Here is a 22,567-nt window from a genome sequence, read left to right as displayed (position 1 = left end):
GAGAGAGAGAGAGAGAGAGAGAGAGAGAGAGAGAGAGAGAGAGAGAAACGAAAGGATTCTTGGAAATTTCTTTTATTTTTTTTTCTTCTTTTCTTTCCAGCGACAACAATTCCATAGAACCATGGAGATTGGAGGGCGACACGGATGAGAGAAACGAAAAGGCGAGAAAAGCGTATCAGGCACTTCTGACTGTAACCGCACGGACTCCTGACAATTTTGAATATTTAAATTTCTCACGTGAAGTTAAATCGTTGGCACAAAGCAAATACAATTTTACATTCGGCAATAGTTCCGTTTCAACTTTCGTCACGGCCTTTTACGATGCCGTTCTTCTTTATGCTCTCGCGCTTAAAGAGAGCCTACCGGAAAAACCTACTGGTGAGGTTGATCTTGATGGTGGTAATTTAACAAGAAGAATGTGGGGAAAAAGTTTCAAAGGTTAGTTTACAAGCATGTGCGAGAAAGAGAAAGAGAGAGAGAGAGAGAGAGAGTTATTTTTTTTTAATTGAAATCATATATAAATGATCGTCACAAGTAATATTTCATTATAAATCAAATTAGCGATACAAATTTTTACATAAACTTTGACAATTATTTTAACAGTTTAATAATTGTTTCAGGTATAACCGGAGACGTGAATATCGACGAGAATGGCGATAGAATTGCGGATTATTCTCTTCTGGATATGAATCCGGAAACGTCCAAATTCGAGGTAACATATTATATGCATTATTAGTTAATGTTAATTAGGAAGGACGAATTGATTCGCCATTAGGATTTAACTTATTTCGTGATAGTGATATAATAAATCATTGATTTTTTATTCCTATAAAAAAAAAAAAAAACAGAATGATTACAAAAAATGTTTAAACATTTTGATCCTTTTACGATCATTCAATGATTTATCAAAAATTTCCTGTTTCCATTCGGACGATTTTATTTTAATTTGAAATATATTTCATTTACATTCATATTCACGTTGATCGATCGAAAATTTTCCCTGTTAACAGTTAAAACGATTCATGTCGTACGAGACGTTAATTCGATCAGCATAACTGAAATAAAGGGGTTGGATACCTTCATATATTTTAATCAGATTTAACGATGAAATTCTTTCGAGAAATTTTATTCGCTCACGTAAAACCGGTAAAAGCGGTAGTTGATCAATAGGATTTACCGTAATCTCTCTCTCTCTCTCTCTCTCTCCCTCTCTCCCTCTCACTATCTATCTATCTATCTCTCTTTTTTACGATTTTTTCTTCGTTTGTTGAAGATCGTTGCCAATTATTACGGTGCTAACAAAACTCTGGAGTATATAAGTGGAAAAAAGATTCATTGGTCAGGCGGGAAAGAAAAACCACCCCTTGATACGCCAACGTGCGGATTCGATAAATCTCTATGTCCGGATAATTGTAAGTTTTTAATTATAATTTTATCTTTTTAATTTATTTTCTTAAGAAATCAATTATAATGATATATCCTTACGCCGAATTTAAATTAAAATTTACGTCAAATAATTTTTGCTTTTCCTTTTTCTTTTTTATTTAATTTTATCTTTTCTCTCTTCGTTCGTTTTAGCTCTTCCAGGATACGCCATTCTCTCGATGGTTTTGAGTTCGATCGTGGTCGTTTTGGTTGTGGGCTCGGTATTTATTTATCGGTAAGTGCACCATCTACTCTTGCGTACAAATATTTTCGATTCAAATGAACGATAGAAGAAGAAGAAAAAGAAGGACAAGAAGAAGAAGAAGAAGAAAAAGAAGAAGAGGAGAAAACAAAACAAAACAAAACAAAACAAAACAAAACAAAACAAAACAAAAAGGAACACAATCTGTCGAAATATTTTCTCTATATAGTTAGGCAGATTTTCTAGGTAGATTAACGCGACGTTACTTTCCATCTCTAATTCAGTTCAGAATTTCCAGGTATGCGTATTATGAGGAACACTGGAACGTAATTAGGTAGCTAGTTTGCAGTAGCCGAGCTCTCCATCCAAGCTTCTCTTGCAGTGAAATACCAAGAACAAGGATGTATTCCCTTGTGCTCGTAGATTCACGAGTCCGAGCGAGATGTCCTTAGCCTGTTTCCACCCTAGAGAGATTAACTCTACGAATCGTATAATAAGTTTGCACTCGCTATGACTCTGCAAATAACCGTTACAAAGAATAACTAGGAAATATTAATGACACGTCTTGATGGATACTATGAAAATCGCTAAAAATTGAACTGAGTTTGGACATTGGCGATTCCTAACACGTCGTTCCATCATTCGACGTATTCAATTTATCAGAAACGAACAAGTAAATCTTGTTAAAGAACTCTCACCGTCCTTTATCTCGGTAACGCAACGACCAATGTTCTAACCTTATATTAGGTCTTCTATCTTATCGAATTTAAACCCGTCTCGTTCTCTCGTTCACGTTTTATTGCTTGTTCGAAGTGTTTCTCTTTCGAGAAGTCATGACGGTCGACAGCCAATTCGGATAATGTTTCTTTTTTTCTTTCTTTTTTCTTTCTTTCTTCTTTATTTCTTTCTTTTTTTCTTTCTCTTTTTATTCTTCTTGTTTTTTTCCCTTTACAGTCACTTCAAACTAGAAGCTGAAATCGCTTCCATGACGTGGAAAGTACACTGGGACGACATCATGTGGGTACCTTATGCGAGGACTAGAGGCTCGATGTATTCGTTAATTGCTAACAAGTTACGTAACAGCCAACTTGTGAGTATCTTGAAAGTTATTTTCATAACTTTCGTTTATTTTTACGATGTTAAACTTAGCAAATTTTTCCTTCGCATTTGGTCGAATCTCAAGTATCTCGGAATTTGATCTTAACGAGTGTTACGTACATAATATATAAAGAAAGATTTGAAAATATTAAGTTTTCAATAATATTTATTTTTTTTTTTATATTAATATCCTTTAAAAATATTTTTTGAGAATTTAATCGATAAATTTCATAATTTGACGAAGTCGACCTTTCGTCGTACGAAAATTTTTAAAGTCATAATCTCGTTTTTTAATCATTAAATTATTAAATTCTTTTTATCGAAAATCGTATGGTAAATTCAAAAAATTCATACTTTTCTTTTATTAAATGGAAGTTTAAAAAAATCGATTCGTGAAAAACTTTTTTTTTTTTAATGTACTTTGAATGCTTTTTCGTTGTTTCCTTTTTTTTCCCCTTCATTTTCGATAATAACCCGTGAGCGATATTATCAGATAACTCGAAAAAAATAATGAATTGTTTTCATATTTTTCGATGATGAAAATATGCACTAGTACAGATATTTAATGATATTTTATTAATGAAATAAATTACGTGTTGACAAAACGATGATAAAAATTTTTTCGATCATTTAGATGTACGCAAATCCTTCAACATAATTAGTCTCTTCTGAGAGACGCTTTGTCATTTGAGCGATTTAATTTTGAAAACAAATCTCTTTTGCTGCGTAAGATCTAAGTATCTCGATAATGACCGTGCCTTTTAAAGCTGATGTTTTTTATTCTTATTTCTTACTTTTTTTTTTAATTATTTAATTTCTTTTTTTTTCATTTACAGAGTGTATACTCCGATGATAATATTAGTCTACCGGAGGGTGTGGACAAGCACGTTTATATTCCAACAGGATTTTACAAAGTAAGTTTTCATTTTGCTTCAAAGGCATTTCTTCATCTTTTTTCTTTTCTTTTTCTTTTTTCTTTTTTTTCTTTTCCTTTCTTTTTTTCTTTTTTCAAACGGGATCAAAGTATTAATAGAATGTCTCCGAGCGAATATTTAGTTTTCTTTTCCTTTACTTCTTCCTTAAAGTTCCTCTTTCATTTCCTTTAAAATCCTATCGCCTTCAGTTCTCTCCTGTTTTTTTTTTTTTTTTTCTTTATTTTTTATGTTGGGAATAAAAGGAAAAAAGGAAAAAAAGAAGGGAAAGGAAAAAGATATAGAATGAAAGAAAGAAGCAAGAAGGAAATAATCGTTTGCATAATTATAACGTGACACAGAGATTGGGGTAGGAGGACGCGATTAAATTCGCGATGCCAGCACAACGCAATGACCTAACGAAAAAGTTGCATATGTCGCATTTTTTTTATTTTTTTTATTTTTACGTTGTCGTAATTTACAAAAGAAGATCAAAGAGAGAGAGAGAAAGAGAGAGAGAGAGAGAGAGAGAGAGAGAGAGAGAGAGAGAGGGAGAGAGAGAGGGAGAGAGAGAGAGAGGGAGAGGGAGAGAGAGAGCGAAAGAGAGAAAAAAGGAGAGTATATTTTGAAATTTATTGCAGAACTCAAAGGTGGCTGTAAAATTAATACCGAGGAACAAAGTGGAAATATCGAGACCTTTATTGCTCGAGTTAAAACGGGTGAGTATCGATCATACGTATACAACATAACATTTCGGCGAATAATTATTAGGGCTGAAAGTTAATCTTTTTATTAATCATTTCCTGTAAAAATAAACATTTGTTACGGGATACATACATTCGTTAACGACCATAGAAAAATGAATTTAAATCTTTTAAGATGAAAAATTGAATGAACATTTCTTTTTTTTTTTCTAAAAAAATTACATAACTTAAATGAATTTAAATCTTACGAGATGAGAAAAAAACTGGACGAGCGTTTCTTTTCTTTTTTTTTTTTCTCGAAAAATTACATAACTTAAATGAATTTGAATATTGCGAAATGAGAAAAAACTGGATGAGCATTTCTTTTTTCTTTTTAATTTTTTAAGAACATTATAAATGTGTTATGTGCTTTCATTTCCATAGATGAAAGATCTACAACATGATCATTTGGTACGTTTCTATGGTGCTTGCGTCGAGCCACCCCATTGTTGTCTACTGACGGAATATTGTCCTAAGGGATCCCTTCAGGTTAGTCGTAATATCCTAAAGAAAAAAAATATATATATAATAAAAAAAATATATATATATACATATATATACATATATATAAATATAAATATATATATATAAATATAAAAATGTATGTATATGTATATAAGAATTATTTATTCGTATAACAAGTAATTGAGTTAACGTGATTAGATGAAACGTAATTTAGTTAAATGATTTTGTTTCTACATTTTGTTTGTTCAGGACATACTTGAAAACGAACAGATTAAACTCGATCGTTTGTTTCGTGTTTCTTTGATACACGATATAGTACGCGGCATGGCCTATTTACACGCCTCTGAAGTTAAAAGCCACGGGAATTTAAAGTCGAGCAATTGCGTTGTGGATTCACGATTCGGTTTGAAAATCGCCGATTTTGGTCTCCACGAATTGAGGAGATCCGGTCTCATGGAAGAAGAATTCGACAAAACCAGTTACGCTTATTGGAGACGTAAGTAAAATTAATTATTGTCAAGTATTCGTAAAAAAAAAATTTGCTAGAGAAGGATGGAGAGAGAGAGAGAGAGAGAGAGAGAGAGAGAGAGAGAGAGAGAGAGAGAGAGAGAGAGAGAGAGAGAGAGAGAGAAGTGAACAAAAGGTAAACTTGTTATCGTTTATAGGACAACTGTGGACGGCACCAGAATTGTTGAGAATGGAGAGGCGACCACCGGAAGGTACTCAAAAAGGTGACGTTTATAGTTTCGGAATAATTGTGCACGAGATCGTCATTCGCAAAGGTCCTTTCTATTTGGGAGAAAATTATGATCCAACGCCTAATGGTAAGTACACCATTTTAAACTGTTTCATTATCGTAACTGTAACCATAACTGTAATCGTATTAGTGATAGTAATTGTAATAGTAATCGTAATCGTAATCGTAATTGTTATAGTAATCGTTATAGTAATCGTAATTGTACTGGTAATCGTAATTGTTAATAACGGATTTGTTGTCGTTGAATGTCGACTACATATGGATGATAATATAAATTAAGGACTAATTGAATTTCTCTTTTGTTAGGAGAAATAATATATTAAGAAAATTGTCATGCATTTCGTGTGTTAAATGTATCAAGTGTACGAAATGAAATAATCGACTTCCAGTTAAATCGAATGTCGAATGGTCTTTAATTTTTTTAATGAAATATTTTGCATTTTTTGTTAATTATTTTATTATTTTAATTATCTTGAAAAAATTATTAAATAGGTAGAGGCCTAATGTGTGAAATATGTTTTTATTGTAGATAGAAACAGTAATACTTAATATAGTGAAACTGATCGTATAGAACACAATTTGAAAATCATTGCATTCTTAATCAAAATTTTGTTAGATGCTTAGATTCACCTAGATTCGCTTAGATTCTCACCTAGATCTAAGTAATTTAAAACTATTTTTTTTGCATGTGGGTAATTTATAAAATAAAGGTATACTAAACAACACCTACAAATTTGGAAGAACCATAAGGGAAAAATTTAAATGCCTGTTAATAAAACAATACCTGAAATGTTAGAAAATGTATTTACGATGAAGTATGATTACAAGATGTCGGTTTTGTATACAAGAACAAATTGCTTGAACATTATCACTTTTTTTATTATTTTTATAAATTATTTTTTTTAGTTTTTTTTTTTCTTTTCAATTAACTAACTTCAATAATATAGTAACTAAAAGTATTGTAAGATGGTTTTGTATGCTTTTCCATTATCTCTTAAGATTAAATTTATATTTGAAATTATGTACTCTTGTTCGTATAACTATAAAGATCAATATCTCATTAATTATTAACTTTAGGCCTATACTTGTTCAATAATTATCAAAGCAATCAAGATCAAGATTATCAAGAGGATCGATCGAAATATCTGATTAATTAAAATAAAGTTTTATAAGAAAGATTAAATATCGTTTAATTGTCAATTTAACCAGAAGTTGGATATTTTTTTTCATACCTTTAAAATATTTTATTATACGATCATAAATAAATTTTTTTAAATATACATATATATATATATTTGTTATAACTACATATTTTTTTGTTATAATCATATATTTATTATAACTATATATTTTTTTGCTCCTAACAAACGAGGTATTCAACTGGTCCTTAATTTATAATCACCCAGTATATGCGTATAAGGACTTACATAAGTGGTGTCTATCGCTTTGTTAACCATCATATCCATCCTATTACCTCTTTTTTTTTTACCACGTAATTACGTATATATTTTATCCTTCCCTCTTTTTCTCATACATCGTCATAGAGTAACGCTGAAAAAATTGTGTTGAAATTTTAATCCCCGATGTATCAAATTATTGGGTTAAATCGTTTTAAATCAATTTCAATTTCATTTGATTATTTAAATAGGATCAGTTTTATATCCATTATAAACGGTCTCTCGTTGATACGTGGATTATCATTTCAATCCTAACGTTTCTGGAATGGACCAGTGTGCTTTAGCTTAGAACGTGTCTGATAGACTATTAAACGGAGCTTATCCGAGATATCAAAGTTACTTGGCAGGTTCTTCTTACATATAGCCCTTAAAAGATATAGTATATTTGAGTGCGCAATGAAAGATGTACTATGGTTAATAATAATCCAGGAATAAATTGGTAACATGAGAATACAGTAGAATAGAGAGAGGGTCGTCGAGAACTATATTTTTATTAATTAAAATTTCTCTCTGAGGAAAATATTACAATAGCGTAGCCAATGATGGAAAGGGATGAATTTTGCATCAAGCAAGAAAGTACCATCTTCTTGGTAAACATCCCTTAATGCATCTTATTTCTATCGAATGGAAAATTGATTATGATTGATATTGAAAGTGCCATAGCCATTGACGCACTCGTTTAAAGTCGATATTTTTTCCAAGACAATTCGTCAATCTAAGGAGAATAAATAATTTTCGTTCTTACGAAAATTTGAACAAGAAAGTTCGAAAATATTTTTCTCTTTTATCATTTATTTCCATTAGTATTAGCTATCCGTCATCTTTTGTAAATAAACGTTCGCGATTTTATCGATCGCGTTACTCACGTTATGACAACGTCGCTGCATTATCATAAGATTCGAGAACTTTTTGATCGACAACTCATTTGCGTTCTCATATTTATCGACAGTATCTATCGACGGTCGATAAATATTTTACAGAGGAACGATTTACCGACTGAAATATAAATTTCGTATGTATCTGTTGGTATTTTTCAAAAGTTGCACGAAATCTACGATAGTTCATTATCATTTAGTTATCAACGAAGTCGGTAAAAAAAATATAGTCAAGTAAGCTCGTGCGTATCTATCAAGCTGGGAAGGATCGATCCTCATACTAGGAACGAGAAAGTCGAGCACGATCGCGAGGAAGCCGTCGGCGAAAGCTCAGTCGAAGCTTTAACGCGTCCTGGAACACATTTCGCGCGCGCTCCTTTCGTAGTTTCTCTTTCTTTCTCTGTCGCCTCGAGCACACTGCTTCCGCGCTTCGTCTCTTTCTCTCTTTCTGGCTCACTCACCCTCTTGTTCTCTATCGCTCTCTATCTTTCTATCACTCCATCTCACTATCTCTTTCTCTCTTTCTCTCTTGTCTCTCTCTTGTTTCGTGCAGGACACGTGAAATAAGTGGGACTTCCTAATGTCTGTTTAGGTATATTAAATTTCTAACTATGTAAGTGGAAGGTTTAAAAGGATTTCGATAAATGTTTGAAATAACAATAGAGATTTACTTAATTCGCACACGAGAAATAGAATTTTCTTCTTTTCTTTTTTCTTTTTTCTTTTTCTTCTTGCTTTTTTCCTTTTTTCTTTTTTAAGTTTTTCTCCGCTTCAACGTTTCTCCATTGAAAACGAAAGGTGCAACGCAACTTGGTACTCTCTCTCTCTTTTTCTTTTTTTCTTTTTCCTTTTATATTATCTTTCTTTTTTCTTTTTTTCTTTTTTTGACGCGCACATAGAAAAAAGCATGAAAGATATGAGATCGGTAGAAGGGCAAAGAGGAAAAGACCGATCGGAGATTAAGAGCAATTCGTGGGCAAGGAATCGATCGGAGGCTGTCATTGCACTCGGAATGTGTCTCGCCTTGTATCCGTTTCATCGGCGGGGTTCGGGATCGTAAAACGTGAAATGGCCTACTCGTAGCACTTCCTCGAGATATTCGATTCGCCGTTAAAGGATTCGAAAGATTTTACTTCGCGGAAACCACTTTCGTTTGATTCATCCGGCGTACGTCGAGTCGATTGCTTCGTATTCAAGGGTAGTTGAATGCCTATGTGATACAAAAAAAATATATATATATGTATACACATATATATGTATATATGTTTATATATAAAGTTATATAAAGATAGATGTATTGTGCGAATCGAGGGGGAAAAGATCTCTAAGAAGAACGATTCGTATCGCGTTGTTAGTCATAGAGTTCGATGTACTGAATCTTTGAAAACCACGATAGAAAATTTACGGAGGTATATTTCATCTTATAATCTCGTTACTTCATACGCATAAAATCATATCTATCTCTTGGTAATATCACAGATCACCATCTCGGCTAACAACGTTGACGTTATTTTATCCGGTGACATCCGGTTCATCCTTTTTCTATGGTATTAATTACGGTACTTTTGCTCGTAATTGATTGAAACATACTGTTTATTTCTTCGACATCGTTCTCACGTAATATTACTTGAAATGGAAACAAATTCCCTCTTTTTTTCTTTTTCTTTTTCTACCTTTTTTTTTCCTTCTTTTCTTTTCTTTTCTCTTCTTTTCATTTCCTTTTCTTCTCTTTCTTTTCTTGCGATAACTAAAATAGGACACATTCTTAAAAACTAAGCTCCTTTACTTCGATTGAATTCGTTTAAACGAAATTCTACTTGACTACCCTTAAAATAATCGGATAAAATTCTGATAGAAACGTCATACGTTTTCGTTTTCGTTTGAAAGACATAGATAGATAGAGATAAAGAGAGAAAGAGAAAGAGAAAGAGAGAGAGAGAGAGAGAGAGAGAGAGAGAGAGAGAGAGAGAGAGAGAGAAAAAGAGAGAGAGACTCTCATTACGTTTAATCGTAATTATCGACGTCGAAATTATCCGTACGAAACGCAAACGAGGACAAATATTTACGTGCATTTATATTCTTGGACGGATTTGCATCTCGTTTTGCTGTCCTATCATCCTATTTTACCCGAGGAAAGGAAAAGATCCCGCGCGCGCGCGCGCGCGCGCATTGTGTATGTGTGTGCCCGAGAGAAAAAGAGAGGGAGAGAAGGATAAAGAGAAAGAGGGAGAGAGAGAGAGAGAGAGAGAGAAAGAGAGGAGGGAATTTACTTTGCGTGAAAGCTCGAGTCCCAGTAGGGTAAAGTTCAAAGGAGATAGCCTCTCCATGGAAGAAGACCGCGTTACTCTCTCTCTCTCTCTTTCTTTCTCTCTCTCTCTCTCTCTTTCTCTCTTTCTGTATCTTTCTTTCTCTATCGAATTCCAGAGTCGTTTTTAACCATAGTAAATATATATAACCCAGTATTTATCTTTTTGCGAAAGGATAATAAAATCAATTTGCTTTTAGATAGATTTGTCAGTAAGAAAGAAAGAAAGAAAGAAAGAAAGAAAGAAAGAGAGAGAGAGAGAGAGAGAGAGAGAGAGAGAGAGAGAGAGAAAGAGGGATATAATAGAAAGGGTTAGGTAGAAGAAAATAAAATGAAAATTTGTGAGGAATAGTCGATTGATTCGTTCCGAGGATCGTAACATATAGATCACAAGAAAAATTTTGTTTCTCGTACGATCGATCGATCAAATATATTTGATAATTGTCGTGTTAGGGAAGAGGATAGAGTGAATAAAGGAAATAATAAAGGTGAGATAGAAAATAATATGGCGGATAGGAGCAACGCTTCGAGTAGCAGCAATCTGACATTACCACCGATGTTGGGCGCGAGTCCTGAGGGTGGTGCGAGTCCTAGAAGGGCCGTTAGTCCACTCCTCGAGGTCCGTAGACCACACTGCACCCTCAACTGCGAGTCCTGCAACGCTTATCTGGAAGACATCTACAGGCACAGTAGGTTACGTTCTTTTTATTTCGGTTCGTCCGATCAAACCAGGATTAGTTCTACTGTATGACGGAACAAAACTACTATTAGTACTACTGCTGCTATTACTGCTACTACTGCTATTACATATACACGTTTACGATCGTGAAGATTAAATTTTTTTGGTCTTGTTCATTAGTTTTTTTTGTTCTCACGATCACTAGTGTTTAGATCTAAAAATGATTTTTCATGTTTACTGAACTCGTTCAATTTGAGAATAGAGAATCTTAACAATAAAAATCTTGTTAATTAGAATCATTCGTCTCGCAATTGTTACTTAATCTTAAGAAAAATGACAGTAGAAGAAGAAGAAGAAGAGAGAAAGAGAGAGAGAGAGAGAAAGGAATCGTATGAATTCGAAACGTCAATTACAGTTTCCCAAGCGTAATTGGCACAGCGCGCACCCTTATCAAAATCGATATCCTCTTGGCATTACTCCGATGTTACGAGCGTGCATAGATTACGTTTGAATATTATCTGCGGACTCTTCTGGCACACTCTTTCTCATTTTGAACGGGAGTTGAATGAAATTCGTTCGTTCGACAAGAGAGAGGAAAAAAAAAAATAAAAAAAAAAGAAAAAGAAAAAACCTTCGTTTTTTCATTTTGATTACAGAAATCGTCGAGGGTGTCAGGAAAGGGGGTAGTTCACCTTTAAGACCTGTGATCGACGAGAGAGTGGAGGAAGAGGTCAGTGCCTTGAAATAATAATAATAATAATAATAATAATAATCATACTAATAATGATAATAATGATAATGATAATAATAATAATGATAATAATAATAATGAATATAATAATAATGATAATAATAATAATGAATATAATAATAATGATAATAATAATAATGAATATAATAATAATGATAATAATATAATGAATATAATAATAATGATGATGATGATGATGATGATGATGATGATGATGATGATGATGATGATGATGATGATAATGATGATAATAATAATGATAATAATAATGATGATAATGACAATAATGATAATGATAATAATAATAATAATAACAATAACAATAATGATGATGATGATGATAATGATAATGATAATAATAATAATGATAGTAATAATGATAATAATGATGATAATGATAATAATGATAATGATAATACTGATAATGATAATAATAATAATGATAATAATAATAATAATAATAATAATAACAATAACAATAATAATAACAATAACGATAATAATAATGATGATGATGACGACGATGATGATGATGATGATAGTTTCTCTTTTTTTTCTTTTTTCTTTTTTCTTATTTTTTTATTCTTCAAGTACGTACGTCGTAATAAGGTTAGGAAATAAATTCTATATCTCGTAACAGGTAGCCACATTAATGAGACGATGTTGGGCGCAGGATTCAGCCGATCGACCTGATTTTCCCGCGCTAAAGCAAACCATACGCAAGATCAACAAGTAAGTAACTTGTCTTTATTGATTTTTTCCTTTTTTTTCTTCTTTTTTCTTTTTTCTTTTCTCGTTCATTTTATTTGATTGTTTCTTTTTTTTTCTTTTCTCTATTCGCAAATAATAATACAAAACTTCGAATCGTAAGCACCCTCTCCGCGCAAGCTCTCGACGAAAGTGTTAAACGTGAAATTATATCCAACCAGTTTCTGCGAGTTAGGATATAAACCTTGAGAAGAATCGTTGTCGTCGTCGTCAAATCGATCTTGGAATCGCTCAGTTGTAAAACTTAAATCTTAAGTGTGGCTCAAGCGTGGATCGTGAAAGGATAACTTTGCCAATTAGTTCGCTCGTCGTTGTGTGTCTGTGCATGAGCGCGTGCGTGTGGAAGTGTGTACGAGTGTATATATATATGTATATCTTGGCTTCATCAACGACCTGTTTCACTAGGTTTCGTCGTTGAACAAAAACGACGAAAGGACGCTCGCGTTTACCTTTTCTCAATTATTTTCAGTACGTGATGCAAAAAACATCAATCTTTTTTTCTTTTCCTTACCCTTTTTTTTCTTATTTCCCGTTCTTTCGTGGTCGTTCACCCCGAATATTGGCATAGTTCTCAGCTTTCCAGGCACGCCACTAACACTCGCACCAGACCAACTTTTCTCAAGTCTTATACTCGAGGAATTCGAAGAGTGTACAGTTGAGTTCAGGCCGAGTAACTTGGTAGGTCAATATCTGAACAAGAAAGAGTGGCTCCTGGGTGGTCGAGTTCGAGCAAAAAAGAGCGTTCTGTAAACTGTAGAACAGAGAATAAAAAAAAATGAATAGATAGATAGACACACAGACAGAGAGAGAGAGAGAGAGAGAGAGAGAGAGAGAGAGAGAGAGAGAGAGAGAGAGAGAGAGAGAGAGAGAGAGAGAGAGAGGGAGAGAGAGAGAGAGAGAGAGAGAGAGAGAGAGGGAGTATCATCTTTGATATCGTTCGATGGGATCATCGGGAACTTTATGATTCTTGAAAGGGATGTTCGTAAAAGGGTGTGGATTTTAACTTAGATCACCCAAGAAGAAATTTGTTTAATCGATTCTTTCGATGAAAGAAAAAAAAAAAAAGAAAAAAGATGGAGAATTGCGGATTCTTTCGGAATGAAGAGATAGATAGATAGATAGATAGATAGATAGATAGATAGATAGATAGATAGATAGATAGATAGATAGACAGAGAGAGAGAGAAAGAGAGAGGAACGTCAATGCCGTTATATGAGTGTACGATGATAATGCGAATTTCGTTTCATCAAGATCCCTCCACCGATGCTTCTGTTCTGCTCTAGAGAATGCACGATTGACGGTGGCGTATGAATGGCTGCCTACGTAAAGGCGTTCGCGATCGGTGTAAACGCATTTGAATAGCACTCGAGATATCCGCGATATTGTCAGCGGCAGATTAAATCATACGTCGGGACTTACTAATCCGATCGAATTCCATCGATATATAGAAAAAGAAGAGTCCTATGTCAAAATATGGAATTATTATTATTATTATTTCAATTAAAAAAAAAGAAAAAAGTAAAAAAAGAAAGAAAGAAAAAAAAGAGATAAAAAGAAATTAATTTTGATATTCTTGAAACAATTTAGTCAATAGAGAAAAAATAAATAATAATATTTTGGAAAGAAAAAAAAGGTATTAATTTCGCCACTTTCGGAGTCAATTTAGTCGAAAAAAATAAAAAAGATAAAGATAAAGAAAGTTATGTTACGGTTATTTTTACCCTTTTGAAACGAATATCTTTCGCGATCCTTCGGAAAGTTTTATTCTCCTTGGTGATCTCTGGAATTGGATTTTTCTCTTCCATTTGGAATTCGAAAAATTGTCTTGGCTCAGGAATTGACGGAAGTGAACGGATTGGAAAAAGGGTAAACAAGCTCTTTTTTACGGTCGGTCGAGCAACGTCGTATTTGCTTTTTCCTTACAATAGAAGGTACGGCCTGCTTGTTATAAGTAAAGATAACAATTTGTCAGGTTAAATTACTAAAGGATTTAAAGTTTAGCCATTATCGAAGCGTTTTAGGAAACTATGTAAAATGAAAACGTTCAGGTGATAAGAAAAGCGACAAGGGACGTGTCTTTCAAATCGATTTTGAAATTTACATTAAACAAATTCTATTTCCCTTGTTTTATCGATACACGACTTAGTAAAACTTAAACGATTTCCTCTCCTTGTTTCTTCAGTATAAAAGGTAATCTCTTTGATAACCCAAAGACGTCATTTCTTCTCACGGTATCCCTGTGTACCGTTAACGAGATAACCAACTCGACATAACTTTTATGACTTTTATTCATGGACACTTATGGAATTAATATCGCGTTTATCGATTCGTTCGCATTTTCCGACCGATATGATCGTTAATATTTTCTTCGGTTCGATTATTATTATATTGAAGCTAGTCACAATTTTCGTTATATATATATATATATATATATATATATATATATATATATTCAGGACGTGATTATAATAGGATTAGATTAATTAATTTTGAACGAAATAACCTTTCGACCTTGGAATAGATATATCGAACGATTGTGAACGTTGATTGGTCGGACACCACCAGGTACTGTGACCGCGTGTCACGTTACTGACGAATACAAGCGCCAAATGCAATTTCTCTCCTGATAATAGAATTATCCCGTCTCTTTGATAGAGGCGAACCTAGCGACACGTATATGCAACGTAATTGTATGCACCCGTTTTAGAGATAGGATCATTTAAATACGAGTTGAAGAAGGGATAGTGGTGGTGGTGGTGGTGGTGGTGGTGGTGGTGGTGGTGGTGGTGGTGGTGGTAATGGTGATGGTGGTGATGGTGGTGATGGTAGAGGGGAAGAGTTAGGTGAGGGATTGAGTGAAGGGTTGGGTGAGGGGTTGGGTGAGGGGTATCGATACGCGTGCTTCTCTATTTCTCGTGTAAATGTCCTCGTATATGTACCCCTTGACATTATATCCCCTTCAACAAGTATAACGTTAAGAATAATGTTATAACGTTCTATTATTACAGAGATTACGAGAGTAGCAATATCCTGGACAATTTGTTGTCTCGTATGGAACAATATGCGACGAATTTAGAGACGTTGGTTGAGGAACGTACTGCGGATTACTTTGAGGAGAAACGCAAATGCGAAGAGCTACTATACCAGTTACTGCCAAAGTAAGTCGCATCTAGATTTACGTACTTTCTCTAACACAGAAAGCGATCAAGTCGGATTTAATGCGACTTTGCGTTCCTCTCGGTTTTTGTTTTGTTTGGCGAGGGAGAGGGAGAAGTAAGAGGGGAGGCGATCGTTAAGGTAAAATTCAGTTTCCATTTTGTCCTCAAATATATAACCGTTCTTATCTTAATAACGTTCTTTACATATCCATTGTGATAGAATGTAAAGGATGAATATTATGGGAAACTTGGAAATCTGGGTTTTTCGGTTTTCACTTACTGCAGTTTCTATTTGAATTAATTTGCTAATGAAAAGTACGTTACTATTATATACTTTTGATTCATCCTCTTTAGATATCGTAAGTGAAACTTTTCAGAGAGAATATATAGAAAAGAGAATGTTTATTTGATGAAATTAAAATATATCAATTTACTTGAAAACTCGGGCAAATTCATAAATTTATAAAATATTTTGTTATAGATCTTAATAATTATTTTTATTATTCAAAAATATGTTGTTTCAGTCATCCTAATTATAATATAATCGTAATTTGACTACACTAGGGTGTCCCCATTTATTTCGAAAAATTGGATTATCTTGCGAGAAATTGAATTTACAAAAAAAATCTTTTTTTACAGATTTGTTTGGTACGAAAGAGCGTATAATATGATTACAATCTATTTTTTATTTGGTTAGTCAAATGATGGAGAACAATTTCTAGGTCAAATTTCTTTTTTTTCTTAAATAGACACTATATTTTTTCTTTTTATAGATCGATACAATTTGTTAAGTCGAATTCAATGGAGTACATATCAAATCAACTATTATTGTAAAGTTTTATAAATTATATTATAAATTTGTGAGTTCTAATAAGAAGAAAATCCTGTATTGCTGCTTGCCGTGTTTTAGAGTCTATGTTGTGAACGAAAGTTGAACTTCTTACGCAATAATAAAATATTTACTTATTTATTAGATATTTAATAGATCGGTAATTTGAAAAGCATAAGAGGAATTCAATAATTTATAATATAATTTATAACATTTTATGATAATTAATAGGCTTATATGGCAAATCGTTGAATTCGTCTCAACAAAATTGCCATCGAACTATCAAAAAAAAAAAAAGATATACGTATATACACAGTTTTATTAAACGAAAAAAAAAATGAATTTAAATTTTTCATATTGTTCGGCCTGTAGAAAAAATAAAGACAAAGAAATTGACATCGTATAATGTGTTTATCAAACGAATGTGTCGTATCAAACGAATCTGTAAAAAGAATTTTTTTAACAGGCTCAATCTCATGAGATATTTCAATTTTTCGAGACAAACGGGTCATACTGTATATACATAAACGAAACGAATATAAATGAAACACTTTTATTTGAATTTAATCGACAGAGTGAACGATAAAAAATTAATTTCTCTCTAAAGTCTGTGTAACAATTAACGGATATATAATTAAAACAACTTTGCTGCATTTTACGTTAGTCAATTTCATATCAAACGATACAAATAGAATTTATTTTTTATGGCGTTTAAATTTTTCGAATGAATCATTTTCATTGTGTTTATTGTTATTCTTTTATTTTTGTATTGATTTCTTTTTTTACTTTTTAAATTGATGTTTCCTTTATATTGTATTTTTCTGACTGCTATCAATGACCTTCATTTTTTTAAATTTATGGACCGTATCAATATGCCCCCAAAGAAAACGTCAATCAATCTATCCCCCACAGAAAGTCATTATACGAAAATATCTCCTAAAAAACAAAGAAAAGAGAAAAATAAGAAAATAAAAAAATTGCGAAATGAAGCATATAAAATAATATGAAATAACAGAAAGTAATAATTTAATTTATCAAATGATTCAATTAATAGTGATCGAACTAATCCAATGGTCTGAAGTCTTAATATGGTATTTTTAAACGATTTTATGAAGATGGTACATAATTATTTACTTTTTCTTCGTGGAAAAATGAAAACGATTGAATAACAATTACTATAGTCCGAGCATAAACAGACGTACGTTGTCTTTCCTAAGAAAATAGGTAAACAATAAATATCGTACTAGTATCGCGAGATCGAGTGTATATACACAGTGTCTAGATAATTTCAATTTTCTGGATAAATAAATTCAATTTTCTTGCTTCCCTTCCCCTCCGTGTATATCAACTTGATCCCGATCTCCCCTGCCATTTAAAATCGTATATTTTCGTATTGTATGGGTTACGGACAAAAAGGTATGTAATAAGAGTTTCGTGTTGGATCCATTATTTGGGGAATGGCTTGTCACGGAAAGGTTAAAGGTTAAAACAACCTTTACTACAATACTGTTGGTTTTACCGATCGGTCTTCCTTAGGTCTATAATATTTTCTTGTAAAAATATTATACGGATATTGTTATATTGGAAATATAACCGGAAAGATATTAAAAGCAATTAATCTTTTTAATAAAACTTGGGTCGTAATTTTAGATGGCATTAAAATCTTGTAAAAACATAATTTATATACATTCCGTTGTTATTTTCCGAATAAGAGTAAAGCGTATTTTATTTGTTGATGTAAGTAAATAACTAAATAAGTAAGTAAGTATATAAGTACGTAGTTATTCAGCGTAGAGAACAATACTTCGCTTTATAATTTTTTGCCTGGTGCAGGTGAGTACGTGTGCTTTTAACGTTCTTTAACGGAGTTTAACGAGCGTCGGACACTGTACGTGACGTGAAAAACTTGAGAAATTTATCTTTCTCTAGAAAAGATTCAGTTAATCAAAGACGAGAAAACTGATAAACGTGTTGATTTCTTTTTATCTCTTTTTCTTCATTTGATTCATATGAAAATGAATTTAATATCGTTATATATATATAAGAATAGCGTTTATATATATGTGTGTATATATATATATATACACACATACACACATACATATACCTTTCATTGATCCGTTGCATTTTATTTGATACTCAGTAAAACACAATTTTTTGTATCTACTCTTCTTTATTTAATTTATATCAAAACGAATTTGATATTAATATATACATATATTTTATATATATTATATATTACATACATTATATATTACAGATATTGTATTATATATATTACATTATTATATTATTTGATATGGTTATATATATTATATTATTATATTATTTGATATATTATATGTATTATATATATTATATATATTATATATATTATATAAATATATAAATATATATATGCATGTGTGTGTGTATCTTTTATAGTCCGACGTATTTGAATTGATATTCAGTTAAAGCGCAATTCCTTTTTACTTATTCCTCTTTATTTAACTCATATGAAAACGAATTTGATACCGTTATATGCATATATAATATATATATATATATATAAATATGTATATATGTCTCTCTTCTTCATAGATCCGTCGCATCTCAATTGATACTCAGTCAAAGCGTGATTGCCGAAACTTACGATCAAGTGACCATTTACTTCAGCGACATCGTCGGTTTTACCAGTTTATCGGCCGAAAGTACGCCTCTTCAAGTAGTAGACTTGTTGAATGATCTCTACACATGTTTCGACTCCATCATCGAAAATTTCGACGTATATAAGGTAATCAATTAACCTATCATACTCATTTAATTACATTCATATACATACATATATACATACATATATACATACATACATACATATATATATATATATATATATATATATATATATATATAGGATAATTCGGGGAGTGATGACCCACTTTTTCTTTCAAGCTTTAGTACATTGTAAATTTAATCGATACCCAAAGAAAAAAAAGGAAATAAAATACATTCGTCAAACTAGATACTATAATTTCAAGGTAAAATTAAAAAACATAAAAGTAGAACTTGTAATCTGAAGATAAAACTAAAAAAATAATTTTAGATTTCTATAAAAAAAAAAAGAAATGGAATTGTTTCCTATACACAAGGCCATTTCAACCCAATTGTCCCACTGAGATGATCGATCATTCAGGGTGTCATGGCTGAGCTAAAAAAAAAAGATTTCGAATATAACAGAAAGATAAATTATTTTTCGTATAAAATTTTTCTAGAAAGATCATATAGATCCACAAAATTTTGAATAAATTTCGTGAAATTCATTTATTACATATCACATATCGAATCTATGTATGTTTCAATTTACAGTAAGCAACGTATTCAGCATTATTTTCTTTATCGAAAACTTTTTTCAACATCTTTTTGGGCTACAAAATGTAATAAAAATTTTCATCTAAAGATGAAATTATTAGAAGTACATATCTGATTTGCATAAATTCTGAATTGCTTGAATTTTTACTTTTTTTTCTTACTTTTGCTACTTGAAACGATAAACTACGTTTTTCTAATTCGTTGAACTGCACCTGATGACGTACTGAGGACAGAATTAATTTTACTTAGTATTGCGTTTGACGTCACAATGTCTGTCACGGGAGTGTTTTTATTAATTGCTTGCGAATAACCAGATGGTTGTTGTTTTTCATTCAAGAGAATGCATAATAGAGTCTGATCATTAAAAATGATTAACATAATGAATAAAAATCCATCATCTCTGTTAAGCTGTTGGATTTATGTCATAAGATATATAACAGTGTACAATGTTACGATGGTTGGATTATACTCGAAAAAACCGAGCCATCGATCCCGAGAGTTGAAAAGTGATGATTCATTTTTATTTTTTTTTTTTTCAATAACGTTAAAACAATATCTCGTTACACGGAAACATAAATTAATTTTTTTAAAATTATATTAATGCACTATATTTAGAAACAGTGATTATTTTTTGATAAACTGTTTGTGTAAAATTATGACTGAAAGAAAATTTTCGACAGTAATTTAATTTCTATATTACAAATAACTTTATTTAATTTCTTAATTGAAAAAAAAAAACAAGGAGTATGTGTTTAATTTTTATATTACAAATAATTTATCTAATTAATTGAGAACAAACAAAGACTGTTGTACACGACTATATTTTGAAATTATGAAAAAACCCAGTCATTTATCCCGAGAGACTGGGAGTGACAACTCACCTGTTTTTTTTTTTTTTTTTGATAATATTACAACAACCTTTAATATTATATTAATATACTGTATCCAGAAATAGAAATATTTTTCGATAAATTTGATAAATTATTAGTAAATTATGATTTAAAGTACAAGTTTCCTAAGTAATTAATCTCTATATTATATAATATAGAATAAAGAATAATATAGAATAAAGAAAAATTTCTTGAGTAATTTAATTTTTATATTAGACATAATTTATTTCATTTTTTAATTGAAAAAAAAAATTATTGCTTATGAGTTTTATTAATAATAGGCATCCCTAATATTAAAAAATATCTGAACTATTATGATATATCGTTCATGAGTTTTTTTAATAATTCTTAGTCCTAACATTAAAAAATATCTGAAAATTGAATTATATATAAAAAATATGAAAATATTGAGTTGATAAGACCGACAAGACATAATAATATCTCGTCACAGAAGCAGATGCTTTAAATAATATATTATTGTGTTAAGTATTATAGTATGTTATATTATTATTATATATTAATTTTTTATTCAAAAATAGTAATTATTTTTCTATTTATTATCGATAAAATCGATAAATTATTGGTAAATTATGATTTAAAATAGAAAATTTTCCTGAGTAATTTAATTTCTATATTAGACATAATTTATTTAATATTTTAATCAAAAACGAACAAAAACTATTATTGATGATTTTTGTAAATAGTTGGCATTCCTAATACTAAAAAATATCGGAAAAATCGGTATATATCTAAAAAATATGAAAAAACCCATCGATCAATATCAACTAGGCGCGACAACTTACTTGTTTTTTTTTTCAATAATGTTACAAAAATATCTGGTCGCACGTTTATAAATATAATTTTTAAATATGATATTAATTTGTTGTATGTCATAGTACGTGTTATTGTATCAATTTTTTGCTCAAAAAAAATGATTATTCTTTGATATATTATTGATAAATTATAATTGAAGAACAAGCAAAAAATTTTCGAAAGTAATTTAATTTCTATATCAGAAATAACTCATCTAATTTTTTAATTGAAAACAATCAATAATTATTGTTCATAAATTTCCTTAATAATTGTCAGTACTAACACTTTAAAAATATCGGAAAAATCAAACTATATCTAGAAAATATGAAATAACCGGGTCATCTATCTCGACTGAGTCTGAAAACTGACTTGTTTTTTTTTATCAATAATGTTACGTGTTTATAATCGTCGCAAAGTTATAAACATAATTTTTAAATATTATAATAATGTGTTATATATATATTATAATACGTATTATTATATTAACTTTTTCTTCAGAAATAATGATTATTTTTTGATATATTGTTGATAAATTATAATTGAAAGAACAAGTAAAAAATTTTCGAGAGTAATTTAATTTTTATATTAGAAATAGCTTATTTAATCTTTTATTGTAAACAAACAGTGATTACTGTGCATAAATTTTTTTAATAATCGCCAATACTAATTTAAAAAATATCAGAAAAATCGGATTATATTTCAAAAATATGAGACCGTGACGTTTCTCTCGCAATGTCATCTTACCCAGAATTATCCTATATCGAGAAAGATAGTTCATCTCTATACTGTCAGAGATTACTTTTCTCTACTAAACAATTATATCTCCAATTAATTGATGGCTATCTCGGACATAAATACTAATGAGTGAATTGAGGTGAATAGGGTAGGGGGGAACTGTGGCGTAGAGTGTGAGGTGTAAGGTGGGTCTCGAACTCTCTCAATATCGAGTTTCCTCGATCAATCGGAAATATCGGCTAATGATGCCATCGATGGAAAAGAGCAAGGAGAAAAAAGTGAGAAAGAGATAGATAGATGGAGAAATAGACAGATAAACCGAGAGAGAGAGAGAGAGAGAGAGAGAGAGAGAGAGAGA

General features: G+C 31.1%; 1 protein-coding gene across 1 annotated transcript in view; it reads left to right on the top strand.

Moving 5' to 3' along the window:
* LOC122635602 (atrial natriuretic peptide receptor 1-like) overlaps positions 1-22,567 on the top strand; it is a 51,001-nt gene that overhangs the window by 24,532 nt on the left and 3,902 nt on the right. Inside the window, exons 7-20 of the mRNA XM_043825985.1 lie at positions 101-438; positions 621-712; positions 1,274-1,412; positions 1,579-1,660; positions 2,582-2,717; positions 3,562-3,639; positions 4,278-4,355; positions 4,764-4,868; positions 5,094-5,340; positions 5,510-5,668; positions 11,574-11,647; positions 12,309-12,400; positions 15,445-15,594; positions 19,004-19,196. Of these exons, the coding sequence (XP_043681920.1) occupies positions 101-438; positions 621-712; positions 1,274-1,412; positions 1,579-1,660; positions 2,582-2,717; positions 3,562-3,639; positions 4,278-4,355; positions 4,764-4,868; positions 5,094-5,340; positions 5,510-5,668; positions 11,574-11,647; positions 12,309-12,400; positions 15,445-15,594; positions 19,004-19,196 (1,963 nt within the window). The remainder of the gene's footprint in view (positions 1-100; positions 439-620; positions 713-1,273; positions 1,413-1,578; positions 1,661-2,581; positions 2,718-3,561; positions 3,640-4,277; positions 4,356-4,763; positions 4,869-5,093; positions 5,341-5,509; positions 5,669-11,573; positions 11,648-12,308; positions 12,401-15,444; positions 15,595-19,003; positions 19,197-22,567) is intronic.

Source organism: Vespula pensylvanica, chromosome 18, assembly GCF_014466175.1.
Source record: "Vespula pensylvanica isolate Volc-1 chromosome 18, ASM1446617v1, whole genome shotgun sequence".
In the NCBI taxonomy this organism is placed as follows: Eukaryota; Metazoa; Arthropoda; class Insecta; order Hymenoptera; family Vespidae; genus Vespula; species Vespula pensylvanica.
This window is presented reverse-complemented; position numbering and strand designations above follow the sequence as displayed.